Raw genomic sequence first — 22671 nt, forward strand, 5'->3', positions numbered from 1 at the left:
ATTATGTAGATCCAAAAGTTTCTTTAGCCACTTATCTGTTGTTGAGTGCCTGGGTTGTTTCCAGATTATGCCTCATGTATATACAGCTGCAATTAATATAGGAGTGCAGAGGGATTTTTTTTTTTTGGTTTTTGGGCCACACCCTGTGATACTCAGGGGCTACTCCTGGCTGTGCGCTCAGAAATCGCTCCTGGCTTGGGAGCCAGGGGTATGGGATGCCAGGGGATCAAACCATGGTCCATCCTAGGCTAGCTCAGGCAAGGTAGATGCCTTACTGCTTGTGCCACTGCTCTAGCCCTGCAGAGTTTTTATTGTGTTTTGTGTTCACATGGTATATCCCTAGGAATGGTATTGCTGATCATATGAAAGCTCAACTTCTAGTTTCTTTGAAGAATATTGTGATGGCATTTCCACCAACAGTGAATGAGAGTTCCTTTCTCTTTGCATCCTTGTCAATACTTGTTCTTGTTCTTTGTGACATATGCCAGATTCTGTAATGTAAAATGCCACCCCATTGTTGTTTTGATATGCATCTCTCTAAGAATTAGTGATGTGAAACATTTTTTCATGTGTCTTTTGGCAATCTGTATTTTAGTTTGAGGAAATGTCTGTTCATTTTTTTCTCCCCATTTTTTGATGAGGTTAGATATTTTTACACATTAAATCTGTCAGTATTTTGTATTTCTTAGATATTAGCCCCATATGAGATGGGTATTGGGTGAATAGTTTTTGTTGTTCTGTGGGTGAGATTTTGGAATCTTAATAACTGTTTCCATTAAAGTGAGGAATCTTCTCAGCTTAATGTATTTTCATTTGTTCTCTGCTTCTACTTGTTTGGACATTGGCCTTTCCTCCTTGAAGTAGCCTTTAGTTTCAATATCATAGAGTGTTCGTTTGGCTTACAATTTTTTTTAAATATAGTTTGATAAATGATCTCAAGGTCTTCAATTCATTTTGACCTGACCTGTGAACGTGGTGTTAGATAGAAGTCTGAGTTTGCTTTCTTGCTTGAGGTGACCAGTTGTTCCAAGTGGTGAAGAGGGTTTTCTTGCTCAATTTTGCATTTCTTGCCCTCTATCAAAGATTGATGGTATGTCTGTGGTCATTCTCTGAATATTCAAGTGTATTTCTTTGATCTGACGGTCTGTCTTTATTTCAACACCACACTGTTATTTTTTTTTTCTTTTGGCCACACCCAGTGATGCTCAGGGGTTACTTCTGGCTATGTGCTCAGAAATTGCTCCTGGCTTGGAGAAACATATGAGATGCTGAGATTCGAATTTCAAGAGTGTTTGACTCACTTCTTTGAAAAATGTTATAGGTATCCTTAGAGAAATTACATAGATTTGTATAATACTTTGGTGAGTATTACCATTTTAATGATGTTAACCCTCCAAATCCATGAAAAGGATATATGTTTCAATTTCCTTATGTCCACAATTATTTCTTTGTAGTTCTTGTTATATAAGTTCTTCACCTCTTTAGTTAAGTTGAATCCAACTTTCTGAATAATTGTTTTTAATGTCTATTTCTTTTCCAGCATTATGTATAAGAAGGGCATTGATTTTTCCATGTTAATTTTGTAGCCTACCAACTTTGATATTAAAATCTATCGTTTTTAGAAGCATGCTGCTAGAGTCTTTAAGATTTTATTGATATAATATTATGACACCTGCAATCAGTGAGAAAAAATGGAAAACAAAGAATGATAAAAGGAAAGTGAAAAGAAAATAGGGAAATACATCAATCCTTGTTTTAGAAATGCTCTTTAGAATGAGCACAATATAGTTTCATAATTGTATTTGCAACAAAACTTAAGTCGAATAGAAACTTGGCTGGCACCATAATTTGAATACTTCCAGTTTAAATTTTATGTTTCTTGCTTCCCCTGAAGCAAAATAAACATTTTATTTAATTCCTGGTCTGTCCTCCAATGGACCAGCAGTTCTCCAAGACATAAATATCTTAATTTTTAAAATCTGTCTTCAAAATGTATATTTCATGTTCCAGGAATTTTTCTGGATCGCATATATGTAATTACTCAAGTTGCTGATTGAGAAAGGTATTACCATAAAGTAAGTATTATAACTTCTGCAGGAAGTGTTAGTATGTTAAATGTTGTAAAGAAAGTTTAAAATACAAAAAAATATGGGACTAGAGCAATAATGCAGCAGGTAGAGAGGTTGCCTAACATATGGCGGACCTGGATTCCATCCTTTGCATCTCATATGGTCCCCTGAGTAGCACCAAAAATAATTTCTGCACACAGAGCCAGGAGTAACCACTGCTTATTGCTAGGATATCCTTCACTCCTAGAAAAAGTACCAGGTGGGCAAGAGTAATAATAAAGCAGGTAGGGTACTTTCCTCGCTGTTGGCCAACTCAGATTTGATCCTTGATATCCCTCACATCTAGTCCTCCGGCTGACAGAATTCATTCCTGAGTGCAGATCCAGGAATAAGCCATAATTATCACAGTTGTGTCTCCAACACACAAAAAAATTTTGTTTAAATAAAAAAAGGTTCATAGATTCACTTTTATTATTGCAAACACTTTGTTAAATTAATTTTTATTTATTTCATAAATCTTTATTATCACTGTGAGATAGTTACAGTTTTTCATGATTGAATTTCAGTCATACAATGCGCATCATTCCTTTACCAGTGCATTTCATATCACAATCTCCCCAGTTTTGTTCTAGCCCTCCCCCTACCTGCATTCATTCTCTTTCTCTTTTTCTTTTTCTTTCTTTCTTTCTTTCTTCTTTCTTTCTTTCTTTCTTTCTTTCTTTCTTTCTTTTCTTTCTTTCTTCTTTCTTTTCTTTCTTTCTTTCTTTCTTTCTTTCTTTCTTTCTTTCTTTCTTTCTTTCTTTCTTTCTTTCTTCTTCTTTCTTTCTTTCTTTCTTTCTTTCTTTCTTTCTTTCTTTCTTTCTTTCTTCTCTTCTTTCTTTCTTTCTTTCTTTCTTTCTTTCTTTCTTTCTTTCTTTCTTTCTTTCTTTCTTTCTTCTTTCTTTCTTTCTTCTTTCTCTTCTCTCTCTTTCTTTCTTCTCTTTCTCTCTCTTTCTTTCTTTCTTTCTTCTTTCTTTCTTTCTTTCTTTCTTTCTTTCTTTCTTTCTTTCTTTCTTTCTTTCTTTCTTTCTTTCTCTCTCTCTCTCTCTCTCTCTCTCTCTTTCTTTCTTTTCTTTCTTTCTTTCTTTCTTTTCTTTCTTTCTTTCTTTCTCTCTCTCTCTTTCTTTCTCTCTTTCTTTCTCTCTTCTTTCTTTCTCTCTTTTTCTTTCTTTTCTTATTTCTTTGTTTATTTTCTTTCTTTCTCTCTTTCTTTCTTTCTTCTTTCTCTTCTTCTTTCTTTCTTTCTTTCTTTCTTTCTTTCTTTCTTTCTTTCTTTCTTTCTTTCTTTCTTTCTTTCTTTCTTTCTTTCTTTCTTTCTTTCTTTCTTTCTTTCTTTCTTTCTTTCTTTCTTTCTTTCTTTCTTTTTCTTTCTTTCTTTCCTCTCTCTCTCCCTTCCTCCCTCTCTTCCTCCCTCCCTTCCTCCTTCCTCCCCTCCTCCCTCCCTCCCTCCCTCCCTCCCTCCCTCCCTCCCTCCCTTCCTTCCTTCCTTCCTTCCTTCCTTCCTTCCTTCCTTCCTTCCTTCCTTCCTTCCTTCCTTCCTTCCTCCCTCCCTCCCTCCCTCCCTCCCTCCCTCCCTCCTTCCTTCCGCCTTCCTTCCTTCCTTCCTTCCTTCCTTCCTTCCTTCCTTCCTCCTCCCTCCCTCCCTCCCTCCCTCCTTCCTTCCTTCCTTCCATCCTTCCTTCCTTCCTTCCTTCCTTCCTTCCTTCCTTCCTTCCTCCCTCCCTCCCTCCCTCCCTCCCTCCCTCCTTCTTTCCTTCCGTCCTTCCTTCCTTCCTTCCTTCCTTCCTCCTTCCTTCCTTCCTCCTTCCTTCCTTCCTCCTTCCTCCCTCCCTCCTTCTCTCCCTCCTTCTCTCCCTCCCTCCCTCCCTCCCTCCCTTCCTCCCTCTCTCCCTCCCTTTCTTTCTTCCTTCTTCTTGTTCTTTTCCCCATTTAACACTGTGGTTTGCAATATAGTTACTTAAGGGGTATCAGGCATATTACTTTACCTCCTTTCAGCACTCAGTTCTTGTCCAGAATGATCATTTCCAACTATCATCTTGGTGGTCCCTTCTCTGACCTGTTTTCTCCAACTATTTGTGACAAGCTTCCTACCATGGGCTGAACCTCCTGACCCTCATCTCTATTGTCTTTGCATTTATTACCATATTATCTTTTTATATCTCACAAATGAATGTGAACATTCTGTATCTATCTCTCTGACTTAATTTACTCAGATAATAATCTCAGATCCATTCATGTATAAGCAAAATTTTCACGTATAAGCAAATTTCATAACTTCATTTTGCACAGTAGTAGTCCATTGTGTAGATGTACACAGCTGCATAATATTAAATTGTATAGATGTACCTCAGTTTTTTTATCTACACACAATACCCATCTGATAAGGGATTAATGTCTATGATATATAAAGTCACTGCTGGAGCTTAACAAGAAGAAACATCTAACCACATCAAAAATGGGGAGAAAAGATGAACTGAAAATTCAAGAGGAAATACAGATGTCCAATAAGTACATGAAAACAAGCTTCATATTTTTAATCACAAAGGAGACATAAATCAGGACAACTATGCAGTACCGGGGCTGGGAAAGTGGCGCTAGAGGTAAGGTGTCTACCTGGCAAGCGCTAGCGTAGGATGGACCATGGTTTGATCCCCCTGCGTCCTATATGGTCCCCCCAAGCCAGGGGCGATTTCTGAGCTCATAGCCAGGAGTAACCCCTGAGTGTCAAATGGGTGTGGCCCAAAAACAAAAACAAAACAAAATAAAAATAAAACAAAAAAAATGCAGTACCAATTCACAATGCAGCATCATCTCACACCACAAAAAAGATGGCACTAATCATAAAAGAACAAGAACATCAAAAAAGAACAAGGCCAACCAGTGCTGAGGTGCATGCAGGTTGAAAGGAACTCTCATTCACTGCTGGTATGCTGAATGTCAACAGGTTCAGCCTTTTTTGAAATAAAAATGGACATTCCTCAAAGCACTAGAAATTGAGCTCTTGTATGATCCAGAAATACTGCTCCTGGGAATATACCCTAGGGGCCCAAAAATACAATACCAAAAAAGCATCTGCATTCTTATGCTCATTGCAGTACTAATCACCATAGACAAAAGAATCCAGAAACAACCAGATTCAAATAAAAGAAACAAACAAGTGTCTGAGAACAGATGAGTGAGTAAAGAAAGTTTTTATTTTAAAAAATTAAATTGATGTGAGACAAAGAGTTTAAAAGTTGTTGTTAGTTGAGTTTTTTTAATCCTACAATGTTCCAACACACATTCCTTCACCCAGTGTTCATTTCCCATCACCAGTTTCCCTAGTTATCCTCCCATTCCCCCATGTACACTTTCAGCCTATTTCTATAGCAGGTACCTTTCTCTCTTTCTATCTCTTTCTCTCTCTCTCTCTTTCTCTCTCTCTTTTATTTTTTTCCTTTCAAGCACTGTGCCACACAACTCTTAATCGTTCAGAGGTGCTCGTATTGGGAAACTTTGTTTTAAAATATTAGTGATGGATAATTAATCTGATAAATGCATACATTGGTGATATGTTTGGTTGTGAAACAAAATTAAGCATTGGCTATGTATTTATAATTTATAAGATGATTCAGTGAGAGAATACAAAAGAATCTTCAAAGAGAGGGTTCAAGCAGGTATATAATTTGGAGAATAGAGATTTCGCTCTTTCAAACCATACAACTAAGTAGATGCTCACTATTAAATATGTTACTTTTAGAATCACAGTTAAATTCTATATATCTCTTGTTAGAACTATTACTGTATTTCGACCTCAGAACTACAATCAATTTTTTATCCAGCCTGAAGAATGGAAAGGAGGCATACAACACCGTGATGATATCTTATGTGCTGCATTTTTACCTCCTCAAACTCTTGCTACAGGTTAACTAAGTTTTTTCTTGATAATCAGTGATTAAAATTTGTCATATTTTTAAAAAAAGTGGATTTCCTTAAGAAGCTTTTTATGCACTTAAAAACTACTCTTAATCTTTATCACCAAGGCAATATATAGTGATTATGTCCATTGACTACTGCATCTGCTTAATTGATCATGGTCCTATGACTTAGCATTGCTTCATAATTAACAAGTTACTTAAACTTTAAATAATAGTCTTTGTAGGCTATTAATGGCATTTGATATCTTGGCTTATAGTGAAGATGAATAAATGCTATAAAAGTATTTAATACTCTGCTTGACACACTGTAGCTCATCAGCAAATGTTAGCTTTTCTTTATCTCCCCCAGAAACAGAGTTGTTGCATAAAAATAGCATTTGCATGGCAAACAGGTGTTTTATGATAGAAAATGTACTAATAATTTGGAAGAATTAGATTTATATAATTCTGACTGGAGACTGGAGCCTTGAAATATTTATAATAACAAATTTAAATGGTTTGAATTCATCTGTAACTATTACATTATTTCTAATTAAAGAAAACAAATTACAAAGACAAATTTTATCATAAAATTACTAACTTACATTTTGACAATCTAAAATTTGTTTAGACCCTCAAAATGTCATCAAAGAAAAGAAATAAAATATCTCTAAAAAAGCAAGATCTCTACAAGTGTTACAATATTAGTTTTACTGATCACTCTTCACTTAAAGCGATAAACTGCTTTCAGAATTTTCCTGAATATCTTCCCATTGGCAAAATATGAACTTGGCTTAAAAATTGTTGGAAGTTCAACCCTGCAGATGAACATTTCACATACTGAAATGTGCTGAAGCTAACACTGAGACTCTGGGGTTGTTGTAAGGTGTCATAATATATCAGAGCAATTGGTGAAGAAATATGCCTTAATTCATTTTTATTCCTTCACGTCTATGTGAAAAGATTTGATCAACTACGTTTCAAACAAAGCATGTCAAACCATCAAAATTGATAAACACTGCCACAAACAATTGAAATTCACATTCCTTGGTTAATTTATTCTCCCTGTAAATGCACACTTTTTTTTTCTTCATAACAATGCAAAATTAGTGTGTTTCATCTCTTGCCAAATTCTAAGAAAGAAATCACTTATATCCAACTCAAATTCAACTCTTCTTTCATACTCTGATTAATGTTGACACTCAGCTTCAGAAAGTGCTGTACTTGATGGGCTACTGGGTCTGCACAATGTTGGCTTCATTAGACTTAACCTCACATCTGTCTGTTCTTTGTGGGAGTCATCCGACATAATTTCTGCAGTGAATATTTTAGAATTGGACAAATTAACAGTCAATGAAACATATGCAGTGAAGGGAATGAAAAGAACACCCATGTACCCAACCTACACAGGAAGAGATTTACCAGGAAAGAAATAGCTTTAATTAGCTGACCCTTATTCAGTAACAAAGAAGTACAACAATACTAGTGTATTTTGTATTAAATATGCTAGGTATCATTGTAAGTACTTTGCTTTTGTCACAAAATTGAGTGAAAAATGTAATTATTAATCTAGTCTTTTAGATGAGAAATCGTTATCTCAAATGAAGTTAAATAACTTGAACAAGATTATGTAGCTTGTAGGTCGCAGTCCCATAAATCAGACTCAAGTGTTTAATTGCAAAGTTCTAGTTAGTAAATGCTTTACTATCATAACCAATAAATATAAAATAATTCTGACATGTTTAATAACCTGTTTGTTGTGAGAATAGTGTGTTCTAAAGATCAATGAAGTGGATTTATTTATCTGTATGTCAAAATATATAGATTTTAGAAACTAATCTTTTTATTACTCATGTTCTCAAGTTATCAGAAATTTATATTATCTATCTGGGTTCATATAGGGAGTTATGATGGAGAAATCATTCTATGGAACAATAGCTCAGAAAATGCTCACTATGTTCTTCACCCTGATTACCAGAGACTGCTAAAATCAAGATTGGGTAAGAGAAAATTTGAAAGATAAATACCATGCTTGAGTCAAATCACAGTAGTGCTTGTTGTTTAATGTTTAGTGCACAGACCAAGACAGCTGTTCCTAAATTATAGGTCATACTCACAGATGATTAGTGATAACGCTGTCTTGTCAAAGTGACTAAAGAACCTTGAGATTTACTTGGTTTAGTAAGTGCTCCATGGCATGCCATTTTATTTCTTCTTTTTATACTGCATCAGCATTTCTGAATTACTGATGGCAGAGAGCAGGCTTCTCATTTTTAACTAGTTAAGATTTTACCAATAAATATTGCCATATTGCTTTTGTAAGAACCTTGGGTAACTTGTGGTAGGAAACTGAGAATTCACGTTCATTTAATAAGCTGTGTAAACCCAGTCTATAGCTCATATTAATTATTATGCTACTTGGAATAAAAATATTTCTTGCATTAAAGACATGTCAGAAGAAAAACTAGGGCTATACTGTATTTCATAGTTTAAAGTACACATTAATATTTGATACTTAAGCAAAGTACTAGCGATTCCCTTTTGAATTTTGTTTTCTTTTATTTAGTCTTTATCAATGAAAAAGTGAGAGAGTAACTGGTAAGTGTATGAATATCATATTAAGATATTTAGAGCTTGACTCTAAGCACACTGATTTTGCATACTTCATATGCACATTCAATTGTGGTTGCAATGAAATATACAGAGACTTCTCCTTCCCTCTCTCTCTGTCCCCATCCCTCTCTCCCTCACTTCCTCTTTCCCACTAACTCTCCTCCTCCTCCTCTTCCTTCAGGTGTTCAAAAGAGAAGGAAAAAAAATATACAGAGACCTAGTAACGAATAGAAGCTGGTAATAATTTTGAAAAATATCTGAGATATACTGCTCTTCACATATAGAAAATCTGTTATTAATTTATTGCTTAGAAAATTCTACGTCAACTCTATACATTTTTCACAGCTGTGTATAGACTCAATTTTGAAGTTACTATCTGTTTTATTAATATGTCCTAGAGATGATGTCAATGGAAAAATATTATCCAAGTTAATTAATAAAAAATACTATTATTTAACAACAATTTAAATATATTAATATAAGAATTGTATCTTGTATTCATTAAATTATGTATATTAATTATATATAAATGTATCACATATATAAATATATAAATATATACTTACTTATATATACATATATCACATATATGTATAAGTATCACATTTGTATAAAATACCTAAGAAAGATGTTATCAATAACTATAATATGAAATTCCTATTAATTCATATCTAGGAAAAAACACAGAAAACATGTATGAATGTGAAAAACAAAAATAAAATAATACAGTCTCTCAAGTTAGGGTTAAAGAGAGTGTAGAAAAATTTTATTGGAGACCCATTATTCAACTTGATGGAATAATTAGAATTGTGATGTGCTGTTTTTTATAGACAATTTTTTAAAGCATATTTTTTTTGTTAAGACAATTCCTGTCTATTTTAGATAGAGAACCTCAAACATTGCGCAGTACTGGGAGGAGATCTTCCATCCACTCTAAGACAGAGAAGGCCACCCATGGAGTCTGCTTCTTTGAAATTGACAATGACTATAATAATGCTGTTATGAGGCTTTGTTTCCTGGAAGCAAGAAAAAATGTTGAATTGACAGGTAAATATCAACCAGCAAGAAAAAATGTTGAATTGACAGGTAAATATCAACCACACATTTATATTTGAATACAGACTTCTATTGTATAAGTGCTGTACTGTATAGTGTTGGAAAAGGGGACAATAAAACTAGTTCAGTCTATTTTTATGTAGGTCTTGCCAAGTTTTTCAGCTTCTCACTAATAGTATTGAGACAAAGGAAGATACAGCCAATGCGGAAAAAGTTAGGGTTTAGTTTATGCATCAAGAAACAAGAGGCAGATGGGCACTACTAATAAAGTAATCTAACTAGTGCTTTATATATTAGGATTAGGGTGATAAAGTTATAACGATTGAAATTGATGTTATAGCCACTGAATAAAGAGGTCTGACAGAGGTAAAGGGCATCAGAATAGTGATGTGGAACATTTTTTTCATGTGTCATTTGGCCATTTGTATTTCTTCTTTAAGAAAGTGCCTGTTCATTTATTCTCCCAATTTTTGATGGGGTTACATGTTTTTTTCTTGTTAAATTCTGTCAGTACCTTATATATCTTAGATGTTAGCCCCTTATCTGATGGGTGCTGGATGAATAGTTTCTCCCATTCTGTGAGTGTCCTTTGTTTCTTAGGCTCTATTTTCTTTGAAATAGAAGCACAAGCTTCTCAGCTTAATATAATCCCATCTGTTTATCTCTGCTTCCACTTGTTTGGAGAGTGGTGTTTCCTCCTTAAAGATGCCTTTAATCTCAATCTCACAGAGTATTTTACTTATGTGTTTTTCTATATATTTATATAGTTTCTGATCTGATATCAAGGTCTTTAATCCATTTGGATTTAACCTTTGTGCATGGTGTTACATGGAAGTCTGTGTTTGCTTTTGGGCATGTGGCTGACGATTTGTCCCAACAGCACTTGTTGAAGAGGCTTTCATTGTTCCATTTTGCATTTATTTCCCTTTATCAAAGATTAATTGATTGTATGTCTGGGGAACATTCTCTGGATACTTAAGTCTATTGCACTGATCTAGGATCTGTCTATCTTTATTCCAATACCTTGCTGTTTTAATGACTATAGCTTTGTAATACAATTTAAAGTTGGGGAAAATGATGCCTCCTATATTCCTTTTACCAAGGGTTTCTCTAGCTATTTGTGAGTATTTATTGTTCCGTAGTGTTTGAGTCACTTCTTTAGAAAATGACGTGGGTATCCTTAGAGGTTTTGCATTAAATCTGTACAATGCTTTGGGGAGTACTGTCATTTTAATGATGTTATTCCTGCCAATCCATAAGCAGGGTATGTGTCTCCATTTCCTTGTGTCCTCTTTTATTTTTGAAACAGTGTTTTATAATTACTTTTGTGTAGGTTCTTCACATCTTTAGTTAAGTTGACTCCAAAGTATTTGAATTTGTGTGACACTAAAAGTGAATGCTTTGTTTTTTAAATGTATATTTCTTATTTCTCATTATTGGTGCCTAAGAAGGTATTGATTTTTGGGTGTTGATTTTGTAGCCTGTCACTTTGCTCTATGAATCTATTGCTACTAGTCATCAAGGAGATGCAAATAAAAACAACAATGAGGTACTATCTCACACTACAGAGACTGGCACACATCACAAAGCACAAGAACAATCAATGCCAGTGGGGATGTGGAGACAAAGGAACACTCATTCACTGCTGGTGAAATGCCATATAATCCAGCCTTTATGGAAAATAATATGGAGATTCCTCAAAAAACTGAATATTCAGCTTCCATATGATCCAGCTATACCACTCCTAGGGATATATCCTAGGAACAAAAAACACACTATATAAAAGTGCCTTCCTCACACCTATATTCATTGCAGTGCTATTTACAATAGCCAGATTCTAGAAACAATCAAGATCCCCTTCAATAGATGAATGGCTAAAGAAATTGTGGTACATATGCACAATGGGATATTATGCAGCCATCAGGAGAGATGAAGTAATAAAATTTTCCTATACATGGATGTACATGAAATCTATTATGCTGAGTGAAATAAGTCAGAGGGAGAGAGATAGACACAGAATAGTTTCACTCATCTATGAGTTTAAGAAAAAATAAAAGACATTATTGTAATAATGCCCGGAGACAATGGAGCTGAGAGCTGGAAGGACTGGCTCATGATATGAAGCTCACCACAAAGAGTGGTGAGTACAGTTAGAAAAATAACTACACTAACAACTATCATGACAATGTTAATAAGTGAGAGAACTAGAAGGCCTGTCTCAAAATACAGGTAAGGAGTGGTGGAGGAGGATCATGGGGGGCATTGGTGATGGGAAAATTGCACTGGTGGAGAGGGGGTGTTCTTGTTATGACTGAAACCCAACTACAAACATGTTTATAATACTGGTGCTTAAATAAAGATATTATAAAAAAGAGCATAATAAGATCATAAGAGAATAATAATAACAAAATACCCTCCAAATATATTGATCAAAATCTTGGATCTACATAGGTAAATAGGACTCTGGTACTTCCTGCACAGATTCCCCCTATCAAAACAAACTAAAAGAAATGGTGAGAACTTTGAAGATAGAGAGGAAAAGCAGATTTCAAAATAGTCTATGGTCCCAGGACAACAGGGATTCCAGAAATCTGCCTAGGTGGTTTTGCTATTTTAAGAAGAATCAGTAGTAGTAGTAGTAGTAGTAGTAGTAGTAGTAGTAGTAGTAGTAGTAGTAGTAGTAGCAGTAAGATGGGAAATAGAAGAAATACTAAGTACTTTACTTTGGATATTTTGTCCAATTGTGTATGGTTTCTAGAAGTCAGAGTCCTAATTTGAATTTCTGCTGATTTACATACTCACACTAGTACTGCTACTTGATATAGTGCATTTATTTAAAATGTTTATGAAAGAACCATGTGCTTGACTTCTCCTCAAACCTGTTTTTAGTATCGATATTACCATGGTATTAAGGCAGCCTGAATCTTCTTTAAATTAAATTTTTTCTCTAAATGTAAATGCAATTTTAAAAATGCCATGTCACGCGGCCGGGAAGGTGGCGCTGGAGGTAAGGTGTCTGCCTTGCAAACACTACCGTAGGACGGACCTTGGTTTGATCCCCCGGCATCCCATATGGTCCCCCCAAGCCAGGGGCGATTTCTGAGCGCATAGCCAGGAGTAACCCCTGAGCATCAAATGGGTGTGGCCCAAAAACCAAAAAAAAAAATGCCATGTCATATCAAATTTGTTTTTGTGGTATTATTTCTTAATTTTATGAAAATAAAATTATATCTTAGGATGTACTATTTAATAGATATATTATATAATATAATATGTATGTTTCATTTTAAACAAAAAGTATATAATATAGACACTATTAAATAATAGACAAAAATATTACTTGTGTTAATTAGTTGACAATGTATTATGCTTTTAAAAGGAAAAATGTATCTTGCTATAAAATATAAATTTTATAACTTGTGTGATGCTTGATAAAATGTATGTAATTCTATTTTCTATATTTACTTCCAATATTTAATTTGCAGAGATATTGTTGTTGTTGTTGTTGTTGTTTTGGGCCCCACTTAGCAGTGCTCAGGGGTAACTCCTGACTTTGCACACAGGAATTACTACTAACAGGATTGGGGACAATACAGGTTGCTGAAGATTGAACCTACTATGCTATCATTTTGCTCTCGTTTATTGTCGGGATTGATTCATATAAAATTTTTAACATTAAAATCAATAAGGACCCACACTTACAGAGGTACACACCTCAAGATTTTTAAGAAACATTGTGGGTATTTGATTAAATTTGAAACAGTTAAATTTCCAAAAGTTCTATTTTCCAGAACTCATACTCACAATATAAACTATTCTCCTGAAATTGCTTTAATTTTCTCAACATTAATTCTTCCTAATGTTATCAGTATTTTTCAAAATTGTTTCCATTCAAGCAGCTACACGCCATTAGTTCTACTTTAATCAGATATGATTGCTAATCAGCAGCACATTTGTGAAGTATATTGGACGTCATCCACGGTTTTATCAAATCATAATAGGAATTTTCCACGGAAGAATAATCTAGGTAATATGCTTTTCAAAGCATATAAAAATGGAAAATGAAAAGGTTATTTGTAGACCTATGAACCAAGAAAGTGTTCTAGGAGGACTTGCAATGAATTCTTGATGAAAATTCAAAAATGAGTTCAGAAAAAGAACCTAAAGATGGCATTATATAAACAATACAATAGTTTTGTTGTTATGATGAGTAGAGGCATCCATACCTGTCTCTGAATAATTTAATTTTATTTATTTCTAATCATATGGAGTATCAAGTTAGTATTAAACTAACTTAATGTCAAATACAAATATTTCCATTAATATTTTAAATTTATTTGGAGAAAAATTTATATTTGTTCTCTAAATCAATAGAATAAAATTATATTTTTCTTTAAAATGTGGTTATCAGGGACCGAAGATATAGCACAACACTAAGGCATTTGCCTTGCATGCAGCCAACTCAGGAGAGACCTGGTTTGATTCCTGGCATCCTATATGATCCCCCAGCCTGCCAGAGGCAATTTCTCAAGTGCAGAGCCAGAATTTGAGAGACTCTGGGTGTGGTCCAACAACCAATCAATAAATAAAGTTTAAAAAATTTATATGTGGTATCAAAATAAGGGTTGATGGGAATAATTAAATTATATATATTATATTACACATTCTGTTTATATAATATTTATTCCAAGCTAAATATACTGTTAGTGTGAGTTCATACTGCCTGCCTCTCTAATACCTTTATGCTTTCCACAGGGGCTTCTAGTGTTTTGCATACCAGGTTTTGTTGTGTGTTCTCTTGCATGTTAGGAAGAGCTAACCTGATGTCATGTGGAGGATCAGGATATGTTCGATTCTGGGATACATTTAAGAAGCAACTTCTGGCTGAGTTTTTGGCTCATAGTGGTGCTGAATATATTATTATGTGTACTGATAAGCTGAATCGATACCTTGCCACAGGAGATCCTGATGGACAATTGAAAATCTGGAATATAGAAGTAAATTTAAAAATTCTCATATAATTTTGATTAGATTTGTTACATCTTATTGTATCTGATTATCAATATGGCTTGTCTATTTTATATTAGGAATAAAGCTCAGTTTATTCTAAATAAACCATTGCCTTATATTGAGCAGAGTTTTCTTTAAAAAAAAGGCAAAAACAGATTGTTCTCAATATTGAAAACCTTATCTGAATATATAATCAAGTTAGTCACCCAATTAATAAATGTAATGTTTTTAGTAAAGTACTATTTAATATAAAAAAACTAGGATATGCCTTATATGAAATTTGATTTTAAACGCAATTTTTTTTTTTTGTTTTTCGGGCCACACCCATCTGATGCTCAGGGGTTACTCCTGGCTAAGGGTTCAGAAATTGCCCCTGGCTTGGGGGGACCATATGGGACGCCGGGGGATCGAACCATGTTCGCGATCTTTCCTGGGCTAGCGCTTGCAAGGCAGATACCTTACCTCAAACGCCACCTCGCCGGCCCCACAATTTTTTTTTTTGAGTGGGAGTGTTTGGGTCACACCCAGCAGTGTTCAGTTCTGTACTCAGTGATCATTTCTAGCAGTATTTGGGACCATTTCCCAGCGTTGGGTATTTAACTGGAATCAGAAATGTTCAAGACAATTACCTTAACCCTGTACTATCTTTTCAGTATATGAATAAGTAAGTTAAATACAAAATTGATTCTTTAAATATGCCTTGAACTTTTTATTGAGTTAGTTTGGAAATTTGTCACTGATTAATTGCCCAATAACATTCTAAAATTTGTCATATATGACTATGCATCAAAACATAATAGTATCAGGGCTGGAGCAATAGCACAGTCAGTAGGACATTTGCCTAGCATGTGTCTGACACAGGGTCTATTGGCATCCCTATCGTCCCACGAGCCAGTCAGAGGTGATCTGAGCACAGAACCAGGAGTTATACCTGAATACCTCTGGGAATGGCCCCCAAACCAAAAACAACAAAACCAAAACAAAATTGTATCAAAAAATTGACTGTTCATTTCCCCCCATATTTACTGAATGTAAGTCCACCAAGTTAGTTAGAAACCTTAACATTTTTCAAATCAGTGTTCTAACCTCTGTTATAATATTTAACTATTCTTTAATACCTGAATCACATAGTATTGTTCCCAAATGTACCTTTTCCATTTCTGTACCAGACTTAAGAAAAAGTGTTATGTCACTATAATTTTTCTATATTTGTTCTTTTTATACTCTCGTGTTTCTTGTCACTAAGGAGTACTGCCTGAATGCCAGCAAGTGCAAAATCACACAGGCCCCAACACTGATAAGATCATTTCAACCTCATGAAGACCGGATAAGTTCCTTGGAGATGTGTGAGCCTGGGGGACGTTTACTGATTATCTCCTCCTCTTCAGATTGCAGCATTTGTGTGACTGATGTCTGCAGTGCCCCTGTCTATATCTTTGGTCAGGTATCAATATTTCATAGTTATTTTTTAGTATTTTCTTGATGTTTAGTAAAAACATGTACTGATTTACATCAGAATTTCATCAGTTCTTGATGTTCATAGTCATGAACAGTTAGTTTTTGATGCTGTAGCTCCAGGCACATGTTGGTCTGTTTACCATTAGCCATGAAAGTTCTGTCAAACTGAGTTGACTGAAGACATGGAATGATAGTGCAGCTGAAAATATTTCTGTTTTCTGAGAACAATTTCTCCTCTAAAATAAATACATTTTTAATTTAAAAATTAGCAAAAATATAGTCTGTGCTATTATTAAACAGGTAACAATAATTGGTTTGTAACAATAAAATTAAAAAAAGATAAATAACTTTTTCTTCATTATCTGGTGAAAACGATGTCATCTGTGAAAACAATAATATATAACATGTGTTTAGTTTTACCTTTATACCAGACCCCTGTTTTAAGATCTTTGCATGAATTGTCTCATGAAATATGTATGATTTTTATCCCATGAAAGAAGAATTCCCCGTTATTCCCATTTTACTGATGAAGAAAAACAAGCACAAACCCTGATGATTTGGCTTGAACTCATTTTGCCTCATTTCAGTGTTCATATTTTTCAACTCTTTCATACAGGAAACATATTCTGATTTAGATCTATCAGTGGGAAAAAAGTGGAAGTAAGGAAATGAAGACAGAACATATTCATTAACTCAAATTTTTATTATTTTTTAAATTTACTTTTATGGCAACACTGGTTCTTTTTGCTTTATTGCATTTGGGAAAGAACCTGTTTGTATTGTTTTAACCAGTACTGCTAAATATTGTGTGTAAATTCTTGCTAAAATCTTATTTACTGACTAGTACTTGGCTTGCTCTACTTAGTGGTTAATTTCTACTCTGACACCAGGAAAGGAAGAAATTGTTCTTTATTTTAAAAAATAAATTATATTATTGTTCTGTGAGTATTTTTTTATTGCATTGTTCTGTGAAGTAAAAATTTTATGCAGAAAGTTTCACTGGGACATTCTAAGATTAATATCCCAGAACCTCATGGGAAAATAGGTGTTTGTTTTACTAGGGAACAGAGGCATCTCAGTGGACACTCAAAAGAGAAAAGGTCTCTTTTGGAAATGAGGTTTGTCAGATTTTTGCTAGAAAAAACTATTTGAGTGGGTGCACAAGTAGGTTTACAGGTGATGTGTGGTGAGTGAGACATGATGGTGTCTGCACCCAGAAGTTGAAAAACTGTTCTGATAGCTAGAGAAAACAACGCAATGCCAACTTTGCTCTGTGGTTATTCTAAGTGTGCGTGGGTGTGAGAGGAGGTAGCGCTTTCATGACAGGTATAGAAACAAAGTTTATTAATATCTGGTGACTGGAACATAAGTTGCCCCTTAGACAGGATCAAAACGATGTATAAGACTGTTTAGGCATGGACACCAGGCCCAACAAACATAGTAGGTAGCTACATTTTATTTGAAGTATGTGCTAATAAAACTACTCAGAATATTTTATACTTAGTTGTTTTATAAAGTCATTTGTATTTTGAAGATTTCAGCGCAAGAAATGCTGAGTAAAAATAGTTTGGAGAAGTTTCCTTCTGTATAACACAGGAAAAGAGCCAGTAGCACTTGGGTAGTTTTAGAAAGTAAAGTCTGACAAAACTGGAAAGAGACATCTGGGTTTTCTACTCACTTCTACTTAAATTGTTGGAACAACTCCCATTTATCAAGAAGTCTAGATTATGGGTGCTTTTAGTCTCACAGGGTTTCAGAGTAAGAGGGATGGAGGGAAACTGAAGAGAATAAAGTAACAGATAATGGAAAACAGCAACAGCAAATGTCATTATTTGTTAAGAAAGACGGATATGGGAAGCAGATGGAAATACATAGATAAGAAGGGAGAAAGCCTCCTGCAACAGACAGGATGAAGAAGTGAAAGCAAAAGAGAATTTGCATAACTTGTCCCAAACCACACAATTCAAACTTACAGTCTGGCTACAGAGTCTGTCTTATCTCTTCAAAAAATTGGTCATTTTTTCTAAAGAAAAATAATGAATAAATATAGCTGGAATCAAAACGATGTATGTCAAATGAAACTTGATTTGTATAATATAGTGACTTTTGCCCTGCATTTAAATATTGCAATTATCTTTCCATCAAATTAATTCTGACTTGAGTTATGAAACAAAAGGAAAAGTATCACTGTATTTTAATTTCATGCATTAAGAATTAATTTCCAAATCATATGCAGTCTGTTGGAAGAATCTAACATTTAGTGCAATGCCAGTCTATGTGTTTATGAAGTTTTTCCTCAAATAATTGTCATTTTTATAACTATTAATCTATGGTTTATTTTTAACATTTTATTTTTGACAGCACAGAACTTTGCGTTGTCATATCCAAGTGGGAATCACAAGTGGTACACACTGATGCCAATGTATTAAGTAGATTTTATACTAAGTGTTATATTCTTGTTGTTATTGGAAAAGTGTGTTTGTTGATAATATGCCTGAGGACATATATTTCAAGAAACTGTCATAATAATGGTATAAAAATAAAATTAAGATAGTCTGTGTACTTCTTCGGTGTAGTTCTTTAAGCACTAGTCACAGTAAGTTTGGGCAGAGACTGTATTATGGTACCTCTAATTCATCTATTTAGTAAAGAGTCAATGACTTAGATGATCTTATCCACCTATAGTTTAACATTTTAATAATAAAGGAGAAAGACCAAAAATTTAGTGAAGTTAGTGCCCCATGTTTAGATACTTTTAAGTGCAGACATTTCCTCTAGAATCCATTTTACTTTTATTTCTCTTGTGTTTAATTCCAAAAATAACAGTAAAATGACTTTTTAGAAATAACAACTTTAGTTAAATCATCACAAGATACAAAATTATAAAGCTGTTTGTGATTGAGTTTCAGTCATGTCCAACACCCTTGAGAAGTGCGCATTTCCCATCACCACAGTCCCCAGTTTCCCTCCTGCCCTCCTCCTGGCCCTCTCCCCTGCCTGCCTCTGTAGCACCCTATCTCTCTTTCTCTTCTTTTTAGACACTGTGGTTTGCAATACTGTTACTAAAGAGGTATCATGCATGTCATTTTATCTCCTTTCAGCACCCAGATCTTGGATGGTCTCTATTATTTGGTGCACTTTTTAACTTTTCCTTTGTGCCTATAAATACTGAGACTTTTATTTGTTTCAGTTTCAGTCAAGTCTTCTGGGCAGCCTCAGTTTCCCCTTATGTCTCCTAAGGATCTTCTTTGCTGCATGCCTCTATGTGCAAAGGAAATTGATTAAAGAAAATTTACTCAGCATTTGAAATATAAAAATAAATGATAAATGTTAAGTGTATGCTGCAAATTAACAATTGTCAATATATGTGAAAACTGAAGCACAGCTAATAGATTTTCCTAGAAAAACATATGCAGGGGCCGGGTAGGTGGCGCTGGAGGTAAGGTGTCTGCCTTGCAAGCGCTAGCCAAGGAAGGACCGCGGTTCGATCCCCCGGCGTCCCATATGGTCCCCCCAAGCCAGGGGCGATTTCTGAGCACATAGCCAGGAGTAACCCCTGAGCATCAAACGGGTGTGGCCCAAAAAATAAAAAAAAAAAAAAGAAAAACATATGCATTTCAACTGGCTTTGATATTTTTCAAGTAAATAAAGTTACTAAATAGTTGTACAAAAATTTGTTCTGGCAATTCTTTAGCAAACATTGTGGTTTGTTTTTAGTTAACATAGTTCTTATTGTTTAGGACTATTTAGAAGAAAGAATGAATTTTTGAGGTCATTATCTCCTCATATTTATCTTTAAATTTCTATCACTTTCTATTTATATCACATGTATAAGTGATAAACATATCACTTTCTGCCTTTATAAAATATGTTCATTATATTATCTTTTCTATGGAATGGAGAAAATTTTTGAATAGAAACCATATTTTACTCATGTGTGTATCACTGTGTGTGTTGCCCCAGGATTTTAATTTGCAGTCTAAAACACATGGTAGAAACATGTAGAAATGCTGTCAGGAGAAACTATGACATAAGTAATATAAAGTATCTCTTAGAGCTGGAGAGATAATATAGCAAGTAGTACACTTGCCTTGTATGAATCTTATTCAGGCTCAATCCCTGACATCCCATATAGTCCCTTGAGCACTGCCAAGACTAATTCCTGAGTGCAGAGCCAGTAGTAAGCCTTGAAAATTGACATGTGTGGCCCCAAAAGCCCCCCCCCAAACATACTTATAAAAATAATAAATAAAACATTTAAAAAGTATTTCTGTTTGTTTTTTTTTTTTAGGCAAAGCTTTGGAAAATTGAGAATTGCTTTTCTTTTCCTAAAAAAGGTACTGACTTAATAGAAAGTGATATTCAGGAAGAAAAAATAAAAAAAAGTCCTTCACTGCCTATTGAGGAATCAGGCCTAGACCAAATAGACCTGTCTTCTCTTGATAAGGAAAACAAAGATATATCAGCAGACAAGTAAGTAATTTAAGTTTTGAATGATAGCACAGCAGATAAAGGGTTTGCCTTGCACGATCAACCCATTTTGATCTCAGAATACCCTATGGTCCCCAAAGTCCACCAGGAGTAATTTCTGAGTCTAGAGAAAGAAGTAACCTCTGAATGCAGCTGGCTGTGACCACTCAACCCGGCCCCTCAAAAAAGAAAAATCCAAATTTCCTTCTCTACTATGTGAAATGTCAAACATATCATTAATAGTTCTCAAAAACCATGAGGGATATTAAACCAATTGGGGGAGAATGCTTGTCTCAGGGTTATATTTAGATCTTTCTTTCTTTTTTTTTTTCTGTCCTCATTTAGATCTTTCCTAATAGGCCAAACATGGCCATACTGATGGGCTATGCTGAACTAGGGAAACAAACGTGTAGACAGTGAATAACATGCTTGCTTGCCAACACTTTGAGCTATTTGAGAAATTTATGACAGGCACATTTTACCATTTTTTGTTTTGTAGAAAAATTACACAGAAAATACTGTGTCCCTAAATTTTCCATCGTATCGACTGTTGTATATCATATGCCATATTTTTATTTTAATATTTTTGGAGCCTTTGGGCTATAATGGCAGTGTTTGGGGCTCAATTTCTTATCACAGGGATCACTTCTGTAAGTGCTGGGAGTATTGGGTAAGTTCTAAATCAGCTGAATTTAAGGCAAATATTCTACCTGCTCTACTATGTTTCAAAGTTGTAATTTTAATATGATACATTTGTTAAAAATCGATTAAGTGGATTGGAAAACAAGTACAGTGGGTAAGGCAATTGATTTGTATGTGCTTATCTGAGATTCAATCCCTACTGCTTGAAATCACCAGGAGTGATTCCTGAGCTCAGAACCAGGAGCAAGTCCAAATTCTGCCACCTTCTCCCTGTCTCCCCAAAATTAAAATCGGTGAAGCAAAGCTATTTTATTATTTATTAACTGAATTTCAAGTTTTCATAAGCGCTATTGACGTTTTTGTTAATGACACACCAGCAACTTTATATCGTATATCTTCAAATTAATGTAGTGCCAACTTCTTTTGGTTCAATTTTGACCAATTAATGCTTCTTACTAGTTTCAGTTGCCTTTCTCCTTTAATACACTACCATAGGAAGTTTTCTCCTCTTCTACAACAAACTCCTGGGTTAATTAACTTTTGTTTGACCTACAAAAACTTGTATATCTGCTATATCATAAGCAATGTGATTGCCTCCCTCTTTCATACTTTACTTGAATATGAAATTATTGTTTTCTATTAAATATATTTAGATATAATAAATCAGTTGTCCACTCTGTCCTGTACATTTGATAAATTATTTAGTTTATGGACTATATACTAGACTAGAAAAGGATGGTTCTCTTCTCTCCCAAAGGGAGTAGAATTTAATACACACCTACAGCTCTCTCTAAAGCCATTTTTATTCTAATTTCTGAATTTTGTGTTCATATCTTAAAGTGGTGTCTGTGAAGTGTTGAGGAAAACTCTGTGGCTATGTATACCTGAACAAGCAGGCATACATATTCTTTGGAATATGGGAATGTTTTTATACTTTGTTTTGGGTCGGGCCCACACATGGTGATGCTCAAAGGTAACTGTTGGTTGGTTCTGCACACAGGAATTATTCTAGGTGAAACTTTGGATATCATATGGCATATCTGGATTTGAATCTGGCTCGAATGCCCTATCTGCTGTACAGTCACACAGCTTTTTTTTCCCTGAAAACTCTTAATTCTATTGTTTTCAGATTTCTTGAACCTCTGCTCTCAGGGAGATAGAGAAAACTCACCTTTAAACATCCTGCTACTCTAAATTATATTTTGGCATTTGTTCTTTCATTCCCCTGAATTATAGCTTGCTAAAATGTCAAGTGGCATTTTGCTTTCAGGTAAAATGATCTTTTCAGTTTAGAAATATAGCCTGACCAATCCTGTGCAGTAATAGAATGCTGAGAGTGGAAAGACTTTAATGCTCCACCTAGACATCCAACTCAATTTTACAGATCGGGAAATAAAGTTACCTCTGGGCAGAACAAA

General features: G+C 34.6%; 1 protein-coding gene across 1 annotated transcript in view; it reads left to right on the forward strand.

Annotated features, from left to right (window-relative positions):
* WDR49 (WD repeat domain 49) overlaps positions 1 to 22671 on the forward strand; it is a 178993-nt gene that overhangs the window by 124088 nt on the left and 32234 nt on the right. The window contains exons 11-16 of the mRNA XM_049775575.1: positions 5881 to 6011; positions 7906 to 8004; positions 9500 to 9664; positions 14483 to 14670; positions 15930 to 16127; positions 20433 to 20614. Coding sequence (XP_049631532.1) covers positions 5881 to 6011; positions 7906 to 8004; positions 9500 to 9664; positions 14483 to 14670; positions 15930 to 16127; positions 20433 to 20614 — 963 coding nt within the window. The remainder of the gene's footprint in view (positions 1 to 5880; positions 6012 to 7905; positions 8005 to 9499; positions 9665 to 14482; positions 14671 to 15929; positions 16128 to 20432; positions 20615 to 22671) is intronic.

The sequence above is a fragment of the Suncus etruscus genome, chromosome 6 (genome assembly GCF_024139225.1).
Source record: "Suncus etruscus isolate mSunEtr1 chromosome 6, mSunEtr1.pri.cur, whole genome shotgun sequence".
Taxonomy (NCBI): Eukaryota; Metazoa; Chordata; class Mammalia; order Eulipotyphla; family Soricidae; genus Suncus; species Suncus etruscus.